The sequence below is a fragment of the Lissotriton helveticus genome, chromosome 3_1 (assembly GCF_964261635.1).
Source record: "Lissotriton helveticus chromosome 3_1, aLisHel1.1, whole genome shotgun sequence".
NCBI lineage: Eukaryota > Metazoa > Chordata > Amphibia > Caudata > Salamandridae > Lissotriton > Lissotriton helveticus.
Genome location: NC_136061.1, coordinates 1,960,739,511 through 1,960,757,735, shown reverse-complemented (window position 1 = coordinate 1,960,757,735; position 18,225 = coordinate 1,960,739,511). Strand labels below are relative to the sequence as shown.

The following is an 18,225-nucleotide window of genomic DNA, read 5'->3' as shown; positions in this document are numbered from 1 at the left end:
TGCTCGATTACTTTAGCCAGAAAAGGCAACTGGGAAATAGGACGGAAGTTCTTTAGACACTTAGTGTCCGAACCAGGTTTCTTCAACAAAGGGATCAATCGAGCCTCCTTAAATGCTAAAGGGACCTGTCCTGTGTGGAGAGAAGTATTCAGTAAATGCAAAACTTCTTCTTCCATGCCCGGGAGAGCTAGCTTAAATACTTCCGGCGGGCATGGATCCACCAATGAACCGGATTTAACTCGGTCCGTGATCTTGGTCAGTTCCTTCTGCATAATAAAAGGGAACTCAGCTAGCGGAGTGAGAACTAGCGGAGCAATATAACCAGGTGGGCTAGGACAATCGAGGGTTGTAGTTGCAGCGATTTCTCCCAGAATGTCGGAGATCTTACTCACAAAGAAGTCCTGGAACTTCTGGCAATCTTGTTGGGTGAACTCAGTGCTTTGCTCCTTGTTTGTCCTGAGTTCTGACAAAACCCGAAAGATTTCCTTCTGTGGATTCCTAGCTGCCACTATTCTCTCCTCGAAAAAGACCGCCTTTCTGGTTTGAATTGCAGATTTGTAGGACGCCAGGGAGGACGTGTAATCTTTCCTAGCAGTGGCGTCGTATTGCTTCCGCCACGCACGTTCTTTCCTCCTCACCCCACGTTTCATATCACGTAGGGAGTCATTATACCAAGGGGCCCCCACTCCCCTATCCACCTTCTTCACCCTACGATCTTATCTATCACAATGGTTGCTGAAAGATGCCAGCGTATAAAACAGAACTTGCACTTGTGCTTTATAGATCTGCAAGCTGCCTTTGACAGAGTGGACCGGAACCTGCTCTGGGCAAAGCTGAGAGCATGGTCGATACCTGAGAGCATATTAAGGGGCCTGTTATTATTTTACTCGGATACATGGACGCAAGTAAAACTCGGGGATGGATCCCGCTTATCGAGAAAAGTGTACACCACAATCGGATTAAAACAGGGGTGCGTCCTGGGTCCACATTTATTCAATTTATTTATTTCAGATCTTTCAGGTAAACTAAACAACTGCAATGCTCACTCTCCGAAATTAGGCAACTTGCAACTTACACACCTGGCATATGCAGATGATATTGTGCTTCTAAGTTTAACAAAAGTTGGACTGTCCAGGCTGCTAACTGAACTCTCAGATTTCCTGTCCATAAACTAGCTGGCCCTTAGTTCATCAAAAACCAAAACAATATTAATTACCTACCGACGATCTGTACATCACAATATCCGGTTAGAAGGAAAATATTTGGAAAGGGTATCCTATTATAAATACCTGGGATATTATATCGACGATAAGCTTGCCTTAAGAGAGCAGAAAAATTACTTGACACGGGCCTTAATATTTGCACTTAGCACTTTGTCAAAACAATTGGAAGGTCCATCGTTAAAACCGCTTTTAACTGTGATTGCTAGCAAAGCGCTTCCCACCTTAGCTTATGCAAGTGTTGCAATGCATGGTAAGGATTCTGAATTTCTAAACAACTTAATAACCAAAATTTATAAAAGGGTCTTCCAACTCCCCAGTTCAGCCTCACCAGCGCAAATGCGCTTAGAATTCGGTCTAATGAACGAATCATTGGGAAGACTTTATACATGCATCAAGGTGTGGTATTGAATTAAGAAAAATGCCAGAGATAATAATCTCAATAAATTTCTATGGCAGGAACTGGAAATGCAAAAAAAATCAGAGGCAAATAAATTCCTGTCTCGCACACTTGAGCTAACATGCTCTTCCAACTTATGGGATAAAAATTTGCCATTTATGTCATTCAAACAGGCATTAAATAAAGCTGCCAAATTTCATTCGTTGATCACAGATAAAGAAATTTTTTCACATTGTTCCCATTCATGGACTGTGATCAATAGTTACAAAACACTTACTCCGGCGGCCTATCTGGACACAACTTACTCTATTTTTATCAAAAAAAAGATTGATGGCCTTGCGTTTCGGCAAATTTCCAACTCTTGCCGACGAGCCTACCTGGAAACACATTGAATCTGCTGATTGTCGTCTCTGTGGTAACACAAAGGAAGATTTAATTCACATGATATGCCATTGTAAAAAGCTGGACACGGGAGCGAGCGTTTTTCTTAAAGAACACCTTTCTGGTTAAGAGACTACGCACATGCAGGACAGCAGTCATTGGTGGCTTGGACTCAACAGCTCCCCAAATGAACTGTAAGATTGTAAAGTTTTTGTTGGCCTTTGAAAAATGCTTGAAATAAAGTCTGTCAATGATAATTTAATAACTTTAAGACTTTTTAGGACAGAGGACTAAGCCTGAAGGAAGTTTTTATTTTAAGGTTTTAGGAAAGATATCATTTGGAATTCACTTTTGTTGAAATTAATTCTTATTTGATTTCTCTTTTTAGGTTATCTTATTTTAATATTGGCTGTATATTGTAAAGGAAATTTGTTATGGTTTTAATTAACTAAACAATAAAGACTAAATTCAAAAATACATGCAACATATTGTTACATTAGTCAGGGGAATAAACAATAAAACATGGAACTCAGTCAGAGTCCTGCCCCTACAATGGATTGCACCCTTTGATAAACTATGCCCTCTGAACAGGAGCACAAGTAATCACAGACATGACTTCTTCCTGTGGGTTCCGCACTCTGTACAGTAGAAGTCAAGCGGCACCTCCTCAGTGGTGGCTGTTATAAGGGAAACGTTTGGGTTTGCATGGGTTCCTATACGGAAGTGACGTGGCCTAGCAGTTTGAGCAAAGGGCTGTCTTTCTGTAAAACAAGCGAGGCACCAGAATGCGGCAGAGAGTACATACCATTGGCTCAGATTAATTCGCACATTAAATCCATAATTTTGTTTTAACATTTTTCAAATGGAATGACGTACTTTGGAAACAGTTCAGCAAGCACTCAAAGGATGCCAGAACTGTATCCATTCAGGGTTAGCCATGGTGCGAAATCGCACTGCACAACTCTGGGCGCTCACGCCCTGTGTCAGGGCTGAGTGTGAACTAGGCGCTGAAAGTATTTGGCAAACTCAGCATAAAAAAAATGACTTGGGGGGGGGGGGGGGGGTGGCAGTTTGAAGGTATGTACACAGCACCGCTAAAAAAGGCGGGGTATGTATCACCACGCCCTTTAGAGTCCCTTCCAGAATGGTATTTAACAACCGTGCTCACGCCTCTGAATGAGTTCGCTGGCAGACTGAAACTGTACAATCCTTCATGTAGTGAAAATTGCGTCATAGAGCTCCCTCAGGCGATCAGAGGTGGAATGGGTTTAATAAGTTCCCAAAATCCGACGCGAGTCCTCCCGGCTAAACTGTCCTCCTCACAAGATGGCGTTGGACTGTCCGCAGTCCGTACGGACACGCGCATGCTGTCTGCTATGGACAAATTGCAAGAGCAGCCATGTTTGTTCATGCAGACGCGTGTACGAAAGCCCTCGGCAGAATAGATTCCAAAAGGTACTCGCGAGAGCAGTGCACGCGCTGCTTTCGCTAGACGAGACCTAAAAATAAATAAGTTAGAAAAAGGCGTTTTTTCTTCTACTTTGGTTATTCCTAGTTTTTTTTACATTCAGGCAGCACTTTTAGCACACCAATTCACTACTTTTCGACCCCCACCAAAAATACTTGGCGATTTAATACCTTTCCCTCCTAAAAGATCAGGGCTGGAGTTATAATGGTAAGAAGCTTTATGGAATATTTGCATACATGCCGGATACAGGCGTGAGACTCACGATTTTTAAAACCAAAAGGACTTTATTTTGGCTGTTTCCCGCCGGAAACTGCCTTTACATTAATGGAAGGAATACATTCGCCTGATTATTTTATTAAAATCTCCTACGATCCTCTTCTAAATGTTGGCATGTAGTATGTATGGGGGTATGTTTTCTCCAAATATTCTAGAGCGGAAGTTGGAATCGTATGTTCCATCTTTTACTGCACACCACCCTTCAAAAACGGGTGTGACGAGCGGAATATGGCCCCTTAATATGTATTGAAGGGCCGGGTATTTTAAGCAAAATCAGGAACATTTTATCTCTTAAAATAGCAAACTTCGACTCAGTTATGTTGAACAATAACATATCATGTAGTCTTAATTGACACGTCCACGCTCATTTGGTACAAATATTTCGACTTACTAAGAAACGACGCGAAATGTCGGACCTTTACTGCCACAGGAAAAGTTTGTTCAGACACGAGGCTCAGATCGGGGCTTGCTCGAGCGACCACACTAAAACCAGGCCCGTAGAAGAGTGGTATCCACCCACAGACCCCGGAAGCAGTTCACAACCACAAGATAGACACTACCTTGCGCATGCGCTACTGCCATGCTTGGCGTGGGAATGGCGCAGTGTGTCCTGGGATTGTTCTAGCTGCTAGCAGGAAGGAGAAGGCACGGGTCCTGCTGGAAGGAGGGGCAGCGTCACACTGGATTTCGCGCATGCGCAGTTTGATGTCCCTTGGGGAAGTTGAATTGTGCCCTCTGCCCGAACTGACACCATCATAAGACTCAAGAAAACCCACACTGGAAGCATGGAGGAGGCCCCTGCCCTAACTCCTCAAGTGTACTGGGCACAGCGTCACAAAGAGCTTTACCTGCGGGTGGGACTAAGCGACGTGCAGGTAGGGAAATAGTACGAGATGGACCTGTGAGCACCTGGAATCAACCAAGGTTGTATAGTCGGGATTACAAGGATAGATGCGAAAAACATTAGTGTAAAAGACACAACAAAATTAAAAATAAATCTAAATCCGTATTTGTAAAGCGCTGGGGCCGTTGTGGAAATGAAGTGAGCTGTTGCCGAGAGTCACATGGTGCTGAGCTGCTGCCGGAGCCGAGGATTGAACGGTAAGCCCTGTACTCACCGTTCGGTCAGCTGCCCTGGCCGCTGCCCCACACCTCTCCACTAAGGGTGCAGGTATAACGGATTCCGAAGTGTAGAGGTAGGAGGGGAAAAGAAGACTGGTTGAAAGGGTTCGTTGGCAGGTGGTGAGAGAAAAGGTTTAGAGGTACAGCCATGGAACAGCTGCATTGAGGTGCTAAAATGTATTAAAGGGAGCCTGTTGTGGCAGTGCAGGGAGCGAAATTGCACGCACCGATGAATCCGAGTGGTGCACATTACAAGGGGATCTGAGAGGAGCTTGTAAGGAGTGAGTTGGGGGGGAAGGTTGCTGTGTACACACATGGTCATTCATACCTCAGCCTTTCCAGTCACCAGTTTTCAGTATACAAGGACAGTCCGATCGAGAGAGTAACCCAGGGCTTGAGTCGGGGTACCACGCGGGTGGACGGCGTCCCCCTACTTATTTTACCGGGCTTTTACCGGGTGGACGCCGTCCCCCCTGCCCAAATGATGGAGCCGGTACCCGAGACTGCACCTGCGCGTGAATTATAGCCTTTTAAATGCACCCGAGCCTCAGACTAATCTCCCCTTCCACCCTCCCCTTGCCAGCCTTTCTCAGAGCACAGCCGAGGCGCAGAGGCACCAAGGCTTCAAGAGCTGCGCTGTAAACACGCCGAGCATGTCACTTTCAGGGACACCGACATATGCCCGTAGTGCCTACGCCCGAATCTGTAATAACCCTGTAATCTGAAGAATGGGTCCTGTGTATAGTGTGTTCTTGTGTTTTGAGTGACTGACACTTATTGCAGTATTATACCTCTACTTGTTTATTGTATGTATTCACGCATTTCAGACGGAGACCGGCACATTTCGTGGTGTCACTTCCTGTTGTGACGTCACTTCCGGGGACATCACCTAACTTGAAGCGTCCCCCCACTTATTTTTTTAGGACTTGTGCCCTGGAGTAACCCACATGAAATTGATGGGGATGAAACAATTTCTGGGAGTGTGAAAAATATTTCCAGTCGGCTGATCCCATTGCTGTCTAAACTAGCGTGGAAGGTGAAAAACAGTCCAGTAAGGTCATAATTATGTGATTTGTAATCCTCCCCCTGATTGCAACAGCGCCTATTACTCGCCATACAAGTCTTACTCACTTATCGTTAATACAGAACACAGGGGCAGCTCCTTAAAAGTTGATCAACTTATTAAAGCACAGGTCCTTACACTAGGCTCCCCACCCATCTCCCCCAATAATCCATGATGAGGCCTGAATAAATCTCAAGGGTGTTAGGCACGTGCAAGTGGGATTATCATGTTGAAAACAATGCTATGTTTTTATGAAAAAAAGAGATGGTAGTGCGCCACTCTAATGGGCCGTCAGTAACATCTTTTGTCAATCATATTCTGTCTGGGAGTAGGTGTCAAAGGGGGGAGTTCTCCGAATAATTCTCAAGACCACCCCACCCTTTTTTAATTAAATAAATGATCACACTGTGGATACTTTTACAATTAAGGGAGACGAGGTTACTGATGCACGATTGTCAATATCGTATAGAGCTGCATTTTATAAAAATATAACTGAACATAACTTGAATGTTTGAATTGTTAAATGTGTTTAGAAATGCCAATTGTATGGAATATTGTGGGAAAATGTTTTTCTTTTTTACATGAGGCAGGGTGCAGCAGTAATAACGTTTAAAGACCAGTGTGGTACAATGTGAAAACAGCAGGTTTGGGGAGACAATGGGATGGTAAATATGAAAGTATGGTTGGATCAGCATCAGAAGGACTTGGATTAGAGGAGGTAGGCACAGGGACATATAATTAGAGGCTGGGAAGGGCACAGAGTGATATTTTCATGGTTATTGGATAGAGGCCAAGTGTGCAGGGGAGCTAAAAGACAGGTACTGGCTTGTTATGTGTGCATGGGAGTTTGAGTGTGCAAATAAGGATCAAAGGGCTTAAGGTACAGGGGATCAGAAACTGTGTTAGTTATGGGAATATTTTGCTCATGCCCGTAAAACTAAAAAAAAATTGAAGAGGGCAACTACGTAAGTTGCAAATGGGCATTTAAAAATACTCCGGGAGAAGATTAAGAATGTGAATTTGTAAAAAAAAATGAAAACCTAAGTTGACAGTGGTAGTGTCAATGTACATAATGCATTAAGTCTGATGTATTGAGCATCAGCTACCACCTCTCTTGGAAAAGTGGCTGGGGCATCAGTAAGAAAGTTGGTCAGTCGCACACTGATAAGTGGTGTGGATACAGATTCATAGAAGGAAGCTTCTCCAGTATTGTATCTTTTATAGATTCACATGTTTGTATCTTTCCAGTCTTCATGGTGGGAGACCACCGGCAATAGTAAAAATACTGAAAAACATTACCATAGACCGCCATAGAACAGAAAACCACAATTTATTAACCTTTCCACATTATTTTATAACATCCAAAGTTAAGCCAATCACACCAGAGACCCCAGAGTACCTTGCCCCTTCAGAGCCACCATACCTCAGATTTCTTACTGTACGTCATGTGATAGGAAGTCTCTGTGAGCTCTGCCCGGTGACCGCGACCTCTCTTCAACTTTTGCCCTCCAGTTTTCAGTTTCGATTCAAGGTATTTCTGAACTCTATCTTTGCCTCTCCTTCTTTTTAAGATGCCATAGCCCAAACAAGCATTTACAATGCAATGGTCTCGGCATTGCTAAAGTTAAAGCTATTGGCATTGCTCATGACATTATTTTTATTCATGTTTTTGTTTTTAAAACATATAAATAAATGTCATTGTCATTTACAATGCCAATAGCTTAATCTCTCGCAAAGGCGAGACCTATTACATTTGCACCCACACACAGAGCCACACACACAAAGCCAGCCACACACATACAGAGCCACCCACACAGTCACTCACATAGAGCCACCCACACACACATTCACATAGAGCCACACACACACAGAGCCACCCACACAGAGCCACCCTCACACAGACCCACCTACACACACACACACAGCCACCCTCACACAGACCCACCTGCAAAAAAAGCTACCCATATAGAGCCACACACACACAGAACCCAACACACACACAGACAGAGCCACACACACAGACAGAGCCACACACACAGACAGAGCCACACACACAGACAGAGCCACACACACAGACAGAGCCACACACACAGACAGAGCCACACACACAGACAGAGCCACACACACAGGCAGAGCCACACACACACAGGCAGAGCCACACACACACACAGACAGAGCCACACACACACACACACACACACACACACACACACACACACACACACACACACACACACAGAGCCACACACACACAGACAGAGCCACACACACACAGACAGAGCCACACACACAGACAGAGCCACACACACAGACAGAGCCACACACACAGACAGAGCCACACACACACACAGAGCCACACTCACACACAGGCAGAGCCACACCCACACACACAGAGCCACACACACACAGAGCCAGACACACACAGTGCCACACAGACCGAGCCACACCGACAGAGCCACACACACACCGACAGAGCCACACACACAGAGACAGAGACACACACACACACACACAGACAGAGCCACACACACACACAGAGCCACACACACACACAGAGCCCAACACACACACACACAGCCACACACACACACACACACAGCCACACACACACACACACACAGCCACACACACACACACACATACACACACACAGAGTCCAACACACACACACAGCCCAACACACACACACACACTGAGCCCAACACATACACACACAGACAGAGCCCCCACACACACACACACAGAGCCCCCCCCACACACACACACACAGACAGAAAGAATTGGGAGAAAAATAGTCACATTAGCTAGCAGCAGACAAGTGAAATAACAGACTAAACGGCAGAAAACATAATAAACTAGATGAAAAATAATAAACAAATATAAATTTGGCAAGAAAAACAGTAGTAAAATAACGTACAAGTTGAGTGATGAAGTGACAAAACGCACAACAAAAGAGTAAGCATTATAAGTGTTACAGAAAACAGCCTCATTGAAAAGAAAATTCAGCAGGATAAAAAGGAAAAAAAACGGTAGAGACTGCAAGTAAAGGGGCCAGAGCTTGAAAAGCAAGAAATATAAGACAAATGACCAACGCAGAAAGAAACACAGCAGAAAAATAAACAATCTAGACTCATAGGGTAACAAGTAAATTCAGTGGCATTTGGAAAAAATAAGTCCAAATAAACTTACCTAGTTTATGTGTTCAGGGAACGTCAGCAACAGACTCGGAAGAAAAGTGGTGGCTCCTGTATTTCGACAGTGTTGCTCTTCATAAAATTGTAAGCAGCAAACTCAGAGGAAAAGGAGCGGCTCCCACCTCTAACTACAAAACTAGTACCAAAACTCTAAATTGAAGTGCGGTATACGTATAAGTGTGACATTACGTGGCGCAAAACTAGGCGTTAATAAACTGAGACAACACATGCCACCCTGTCCAGATTAACCAAATATAATATTCCTGTAAATGGATGCAGATTTTTTTATACGAACAAACTTATTTAATAACAGTCTGAGTGATCGATGTACCGTAAATAATGCAAAAGAAAGGTTGTTTTTCCTTACCTGGTATATTCTGCGTTAAGGATGATATAAAACCCTTTTTTATGCACACAAAGATGTCGAGGGTGGCCAGAAAGATTCGTAAAAATATCTGGAATGGGGCACGACAAACTGGCATACGCTTGGTTAAGAAACTCGGTGCAGACTGTTCATTCTAAGGATGGTGCAGTTAGGCTGACGGAAGCAGGGTTTCCAGTGTAGCTGCTCAGTACCCTTTCATAACAAGAGGAAAAACAGAGTCGTAGTGAAAAGTAAGAGAGCGGTGCTCGGAAAAGGGGCACGACAAGAGCATTGAAAGTGCAGTGTGCCGCGCGTGAGTGAGGAATAAAAATACTGTAATTGCAAAGAGGTGCGAATTTTGTGTCCTTTGTGTGTGCGGTGTGTCTGTCTGCAGTGTGTGTGCTGTGTCTCTCTTTTGTCTACTGGGTCTTGTCTCCTTTGCGGTGTGTGGCTGGATAGATCACTTTGTTATTGTAGTTTCCACCATCTCAGCTGCTGGGCCCTGTAAACTGATTTGTTTTCGGGAACTATTGAAAGAATTGGATTTGGGTAGTGTTAGTGACTGCACAGTTAGTTCTCACCTTTCCTTAACAAGCTTCCTTTGTTGAGTGACAACTGCTTACATCCACCAAGAGCTTGCCATGAGACAGCCTTTTGTCTCTAAGCCCCGTCCTTTTCAGACTGGGGGGGGGGGGCGTGTTTTTTGTTGAGTGACTGAAGACGTCACGAGAAAAGGGACCGCAAAAAACACGCCCCTCAATCCGAAACGGACGGGACTTAAAGGGATAGACAGAGCTCTTCTCCAATGGCTGGCCGCCGTTTAGGAAGCCAGCCAATGGAGAAGAGCTGGCTCGTTTACCTCCCTACTCTTAGACATAATTTCTCGCCCAGCGAGACTGCGCAAGCGCAGCCTACACAGGCCCAGACCTAAAAAGGGCAGTTTATGCCATTGCAAGACCTGTGGGAAGTGTAACCTGTTCACAGAAGACCCACACAAACATTGTGTATATTGCCTCTACCCTGACCATAAGCCCAGGGAATGCAAATATTGCTGCTCAATTTCAGCCAAGACCCTCAAGGACAGAGAGGATAGACTGCTCCTCTCTCCAAAAGAAAAAAGACTGCCACAGTCTCGGAGTCTGATCCTGAGGAAAAAGCTTGTTCTTCCTCTAGAAAGAGAAAGGAAGAAGGCTCCTCTTCTCATCATGGGGACTCAAAGATATCCCAGTCCCAGGATAAATCTGAAGTGAAACACCACAAAACAACTCAAGCAGAGACTTCAAGATCCTCTTTAGCTCCAGCTTCTGCTCCATTGACTCCTTTCAGAGACCATTCATCTCGTCCGTCGATGGCTTTGTCGTTGAAGATTCAGACATCTACGAAAAAAACTGAGGTTACTGCACTGTCGACGGCCTTGTCGGCGACGGCTACTACTACGACTGTCAAAACGTTGATGGCAGCAGCGTCTGCAGGTTCACAGCTAACTTTGACTACGCCGTCATCGTCATCGAGACCATCACCTTCAAAGAGGATTTCGCCGAATACTATCAGCCTGTCGATGTCTCAGACGATGGCGATCTCGCTAACGAAGGTCGTCCATGCAGCAGCGATGGTATCACAGGCTGCTATATAAGTGACGGCACCGTCGTTGAGCCCGTCGACGGAGGGAAAAGCCAGCTTCCTGTATCCCAAACAAACACAGGACTTTTCTAAGATTTCCCCTGTGCCTCCAGCTCGTCTTTTGGACTTCCAAGAGTCAGGAGATGAAGGTTTGTTTGTCCCTGCATATAGTCCATCACATATAAGGGTCAAATGTCAAGACTCTGACATTGAGGACAGTGATCCATCCTCTCACCTTGTAGGGGAATATTCTTTAACGGATAAAGAGCCTTCTTCTATTCAACGGCCTGATTCCTTCCAGGAACGTTACCTATATCATGATCAGGAGGAGGAGGAACACCATCACTCTAGTGAACCATTGGTGAATGTTCCAGTAGCCTTAGTGTTGAACATACGTCATATGATTGATGATTGTTGTAGATGTTTTTCAGATACTAACGCTTCACGACGGCCTGCGCCTATGGATCTGGCACCTATGGATCTGGCTTGCCAAAGCACTCCTAAATCCACCAGGGAAAGGGTTTTGCCACCATAGATAATCATCACGAAGGACACAAGGACGCGGATCAGTAACAAATGGAAGAGGGTGAGATTCATACTGACGTGGCTGTCCATGATGAATGGGATGACTATATAGCTCTCATGCCACCATCACCTGTCCCACATTCTGCGGATTCTCCACCTGCAGACATCAGTGGATTTTACGATCTTTTCACTTCTTCCCGATGCCATAGGTCTCGTATTTAAATGGTCTCGCATTTAAATGCAAGATCTATTGCATTGCAAATATTATTTTAGTTTTTTGCGTGCCATGCACGCTTCGACATTCACACGATGGCCGGCGGCAACGTGCTCTCATTCCTTGTACCCCAGCCTCAGCCACCCCCTGCAAGAGCCAGAAAAGATACAGCCTGGCATGAATGCACAGCATGCAAACCAGGACTTTTATGCCCTTTCTTCCACTCACAACAGCCTCGATTTTACCGGCACTGGCTGAAGACAGAGACAGCTGCCCTGGGTCCCCTCTTAAAAACAACAAAACGTCGGATACTACGTCTCTGTTTTACTTTTTTTTACTGTGCCCTAAAAATCGAGGCTGTTGTGAGAGGAAGAAAGGGTATAACAGAGAAACAAGCATTTGCAATGCAATAGGTCTCGAATTAGGAAAGTTTAAGCTTTTGGTATTGTAAATGACACATTTTTTATTCATGTTTTGTTTTTGAAAATAGCGAAATTAATAGCTGTCATTTACAATGCCAATAGTTATAACTTTCGCAAATGTGACACCTATAGCATTTGTAATGCAATATGTGTTGTATTTACGTGACTTACATGTATTGATATTACAAATAACAATGGCTTTTAATTTTTTTCAATAATTAATACTTAAATAAAAGTTATTGTAATTTATAATGGCAATAGCTTAAAGTTTTGTAAATAACTTTTGTGAAGATTATGTTCAGTGTATTTTATTGTGACAAATCCAAGAACAGAAGTGAAATATGAACATATTTTTGTTACATTTGTAATAAAGCTTGAAACATTGAAAGAACATATTTGAACCAGGTGTTGTTGAATGGTTGCACAAATTGATGCTGTGGTGGCGCTGAGTGACGTGATGGCGAACGAGTGATGCTGTGGCGTTCAGTGATGCTGTGGTAGCGCATAGTGATGTTGTGGTGCCCCTGAGTGATGCTGTGGTGGTGCGGATTGATGCTGTATGCTATGCTATGTTTTGTTTTTGCTATCCTATGTTTTGTTGTATTATGCTTTGTTATGCTATGCTATGTTTTGTTGTGTTATGCTTTGAATTGTTATGCTATGCCATGCTGTGGTTTGTTATGCTATGCTTTATTTTGTTATGCCATGCTTGTTTTACTATGCTATGCTATGTTTTGTTATGCTATGCTACGCTTTTTTGTGTTTTATTATGCCATGCTTTGTTTTGCTATGCTATGTTTTGTTATGCTATGCTATGTTTTGTTGTGTTTGGTATGCTATGGTTTTGTTTTGCTATGTTGTGTTTTGTTATGCTATGTTTTGTTATGCTAAGCTTTGTTTTGTTATGCTAAGCTTTGTTTTGTTATGCTATGCTATGTTGTGTTTTGTTATGCCATGCTATGTTTTGTTATGTATGCTATGTTTTGTCGTGTTTTGTTATACTATGCTATGTTTTGTTGTGTTTTGATATGTTATGTTTTGTTATGCTCTGTTTTGTTATGCTAAGCTTTGTTTTGTTATGCTATGCTTTGTTTTATGTTGTTATGCTATGTTTTGTTATGTTATGCTATGTTTTGTTCTGCTATGTTTTGTTGTGTTTTGTTATGCTATGATATGTTTTGTTATTCTATGCTTTATGGTATGCTATGTTTGTTTTGTTATGCCATGTTTTGTTATGTTATGCTATGTTTGTTTTGTTATGCTATGTTTTGTTGTGTTTTGTTATGCTATGCTTTGTTGTGTTTTGCTATGCTATGTTTTGTTGTGCTATGTTGTTTTGCTATCCTATGCTTTTTTTGTTATGCTATGCTGTGTTTTGTTTTTGCTATCCTATGTTTTGTTGTATTATGCTTTGTTATGCTATGCTATGTTTTGTTGTGTTATGCTTTGAATTGTTATGCTATGCCATGCTGTGGTTTGTTATGCTATGCTTTATTTTGTTATGCCATGCTTGTTTTACTATGCTATGCTATGTTTTGTTATGCTATGCTACGCTTTTTTGTGTTTTATTATGCCATGCTTTGTTTTGCTATGCTATGTTTTGTTATGCTATGTTTTGTTGTGTTTGGTATGCTATGGTTTTGTTTTGCTATGTTGTGTTTTGTTATGCTATGTTTTGTTATGCTAAGCTTTGTTTTGTTATGCTAAGCTTTGTTTTGTTATGCTATGCTATGTTGTGTTTTGTTATGCCATGCTATGTTTTGTTATGTATGCTATGTTTTGTCGTGTTTTGTTATACTATGCTATGTTTTGTTGTGTTTTGATATGTTATGTTTTGTTATGCTCTGTTTTGTTATGCTAAGCTTTGTTTTGTTATGCTATGCTTTGTTTTATGTTGTTATGCTATGTTTTGTTATGTTATGCTATGTTTTGTTCTGCTATGTTTTGTTGTGTTTTGTTATGCTATGATATGTTTTGTTATTCTATGCTTTATGGTATGCTATGTTTGTTTTGTTATGCCATGTTTTGTTATGTTATGCTATGTTTGTTTTGTTATGCTATGTTTTGTTGTGTTTTGTTATGCTATGCTTTGTTGTGTTTTGCTATGCTATGTTTTGTTGTGCTATGTTGTTTTGCTATCCTATGCTTTTTTTGTTATGCTATGCTGTGTTTTGTTATGCTATGCTATGTTTTGTTATGCTATGCTGGTGAGTGTGTGTGAGGGTGTGTGATGGTGAGAGTGTGTGAGGGTGTGTGATGGTGAGGGGGTGTGTGGGGGTAGAGGGGGTGTGATGGTGAGGGGGTGTGAGTGTAAGGGTGAGTGTGTGTGAGGGAGTGTGAGGGGGTGTGAGGGTGAGTGTGTGAGGGTGAGTGGGGTGTGAGGGTGTGTGAGGGTGAGGGTGAGGGGGTGTGAGGGTGAAGGGGTGCGAGGGAGGGTGAGGGGTGTGTGAGGGTGAGGGTGTGTGAGGGTGAGGGTGTGTGAGGGTGAGGGTGTGAGAGGGTAAGGGTGTGTGAGGGGGTGTGAGGGTGTGTGAGGGTGAGGGGGTGTGAGGGTGAGGGGACGGGTGAGGAGTATGAGGGTGTGAGGGCGTGGGGGTGTGAGGGTGAGGGGTTGTGAGGGTGTGTGAGCGGGAGAGTGTGAGGGTGAGAGGGTGAGGGGGTGTGAGGGTGAGAGGGTGAGGGGGTGTGAGGGTGATGGGGTGAGGGGGTGAGAGGGTGTGAGAATGAGAGAGTGTGAGGGTAAGGATGAGGGTGTGTGAGGGTGAGGGGGTGTGAGGATGAGGTGGTGTGTGGGGGTGTGAGGGGGTGTGAGGGTGAGGGTGAGAGGGTGTGTGAGGGTGAGGGGGTGTGTGAGGGTGTGAGGGAGGGTGAGGGGATGTGAGGGTGAGAGGGTGAGGGGGTGTGAGGGTGACGCTGTTAAAGTTTGAGCTATTGGCTTTGCTAAATAATGCAACACCAATAGCTCAAACTTTAATAATGCGAAACCTATTGCATTGCAAATGCTTGTTTCACTTTCTGAGCAGTAAGAATTTTCATCAAGAAATGCTGTACAACTGGGAGATAAACACTGACTTTTTGTGGGTATAATACAAGGTGAATAGTGGTTGAGATACAGAACAGACATGGCAAATTTTCATATTTGCATTATATTAGCATAAATACGTCAAAGATGTTAGAGAATAGGGGGCAGGCGAGTTACAGATGAGGCAATTAATCATCTGTCCTGCTTTTGTTGTTTTGAAGGGGTCTTTAGAGCACTTTTGAAAGTGAGGAGATAAAGATATGGAGAAAGCAGATTTCAGTGATATGGGACAATTAGATTAAAAGAGAAGAGTAACGACTTAGCAGAAGGATGTTTAGGAGTAATGAGAGGCTAAAAGTATCAGAGTCACGGTAGTGTAGAGGTACAAATTGTTGTGTTATGCAAGATAAGTAGTTACAGAAGAGATCTTCATACTGTGTGGTGCATAGAAGTGTGAAAAGAAACAAGGATGTGTTTTGCGAATGCTGGGTCCCAGGCATCAGCCCACAGTGGCTGTTACAGAATGTATGTTATTTGATATATGTCTTGAAAAGTCTGCCAGTAGAATGTGGCCTGACGATCAATCACAAACGAAACTGGACGACTCTAAGAGACCATGTGTGTCTGAGGAAACTTTCTGTCTCCCTTAAATATTCGGTGGCAAGTCAGAACTTCAGTGACTGAGTTATTCTGAAGACAAACTTTAAATGTCCTTGTTTTATTTGCAAAAGCATGTCACGTGATGATACAACATCTAGATTCTTAAAAGACAAGAAAGGCTGGACCTATCCTTTAAAACATATACAAAAACTTTCGATGTAACACTTTCCCACATCCACACAAACATCAGATGTTTGGGATTTCTTTCTGGCTATTATTTTGTTCCCAAAATATCACAGACTTTTAAGCACATAAGAGCACGCTCATGTTTTGTCCAGATAGTCACGCTGGGTAAATTCAAAAACATAACATATAATTTACAGTACATTAAGAGGGTCTCCAAATGCAGCCCAGATTTGTATTTTGCTGTGCAACTCCTCCTCTCGCACACACATAAGTAAATATACCCCCCAGTGTCCACAATCGGGTATAGTCATAAGTTCCACTAGTGCAGGGTAAACTTAGCTTTTCCTCCTTACGAGGTCGATAAATCCAGTACAATTAATTACGGAAATAGTAGCACCTCTTATTTACGGCACTTGGACATTAGGCTAACTTAAAAACATGAACTACTGTTAAAATGTCCTAATTTGGTTGACCTTAAATATATTGTCAGAAATCTTCATGCTCAGACACTCCTTTTTTTCCGCGGTCAGCCAAGGCTTCTTGAGAACGGCATTGGCCCCTGTGAATACTTAGATGCTGTATTTCTTTAGTCACAAGATGGACAAGTAAATGCCTGCTGGGTTTAGTCCTACACCAGCCAAGGGAATGGTGCTAAGTGAGCACAGGGTTTACTGCGTTACAAAATAGAGGTGGCTAAGGGAAGGGTGAAAGCACGCGCGAGCGCAGCAGCAGGGGGGCGTAGGGGTGGCAAGGCCCGCATTTTGGCAACTTTGTCCTAGGGACTGCGAAGAGTGGAATTACAACTTTAAGGGGGGGTGGGAGGCTTTGAGATAAGGAGGATGCCTAGGCAACAACAAGCTCTTGGCATTGCTGTGGGAAGGGGGGAGGAGAAATGCGAGACACGGCCTGGCGGCCGTGAAGTGTGAAGCTCGGGGCGGGGGAGCGGATGCCTTTGAAGTGAAGCTCTCGGAGGCAGGCGGCTGGGGGAGCAAATGGTAAGCGCGTTCACGAGCACATGCACTCGATGTGATCCGCCTGGTGGTTTCAGAGCTTGGATGAGCCTCTATACTCTCGTCCTATTATCGCTTGCGCGATTAATAGGACGAGACCTAAAAAAATATGGCCCTTTCACTTTACACTCAACAGGCGCTTCACACTCAATGGCAGATCAGCACACTCATGTGGACACGCTGGAAAGATATGCGTTAGGGACAGTAATGTTCATTCATTTCATGGCCTCTGTGCTGGAACCCTGCACAGGGGACCTGTCTTTAGGTGCTCGCTGGAAACGGTGGTGGACGGGGTCCGTCTAAGGGACGACCAGAGGGTTCACACTGTAGAAATGTTATTTTCTTTTATATGGTGCGCATGTAGTCCGAGTTGACGTCTGCGTGCTTTAATAAAAGGCACAATAGACACTATAAACTATGTACATTCAGAGCCAAAACAACTGAATTACAACGCATCGCCAGAAGTAGTAAGTGCTGTATAAATAAAGTGCCAGCCACACATGACCTCATTACAGTAGTGCTCTCTCGATGAACGAAGGTTGTGAGTGAAGACCCGCAGGATATGGGAGCGCACAGCCAGAAGAGGCGCAAGATTTAAAACGAGCATTTGCAATGCAATAGGTCTCATATTTTTAAGAGTTATGTTTTGTGTGTGAATGAATATATATACATACATACATACATACATACATACATACATACATACAGTCCTGTCCGCCCTCTTCTTTCAGCTGAACCACAGGCACAGACCTACCGACTCCAGAGACAAATTACGGACTCCCACAACACGTAGGTGGGTGAAGCAGTGACGATTTATTCAAGAATTCAAAGCATGAAATTCACAGGACCAGTGCCTGCCATGATGCGTTTCGCTTCCCAGAGGGAGCTTGATCACATGATGCGTCTCCATACTCTGACGTATTAAATAGTATAAAATGGGCACAACCAGCTTGAGATACAAGCTATTCTGGCTCAAAAATATAAAAAACAGACTTCGGCATTCTACTGTTTAATACAGTACATCTGATAATTTCCATTTTGTAGTTTTAATCGTGCAAAATACACAAAAACTCCAAGAGAAATGTATATAGGTTCATAAGAGCGGTTTACATGAATGCAGATAAGTCATAATCATTAC

General features: G+C 43.5%; 2 protein-coding genes across 2 annotated transcripts in view; one reads left to right on the top strand and one right to left on the bottom strand.

The window, feature by feature from the left end:
• Nucleotides 1-4,345, bottom strand: part of LOC144824030 (zinc finger MYM-type protein 1-like) — a 41,208-nt gene extending 36,863 nt beyond the window's left edge. The window contains exon 1 of the mRNA XM_078683066.1: nt 4,137-4,345. The gene's annotated coding sequence lies outside the window, so the exon portion shown is untranslated. The remainder of the gene's footprint in view (nt 1-4,136) is intronic.
• The window catches only part of HACD3 (3-hydroxyacyl-CoA dehydratase 3), a 213,139-nt gene continuing 199,259 nt past the window's right edge, over nt 4,346-18,225 (top strand). Inside the window, exon 1 of the mRNA XM_078683068.1 lies at nt 4,346-4,620. Within this exon, the coding sequence (XP_078539194.1) occupies nt 4,531-4,620 (90 nt within the window). The 5' untranslated portion in view covers nt 4,346-4,530. The remainder of the gene's footprint in view (nt 4,621-18,225) is intronic.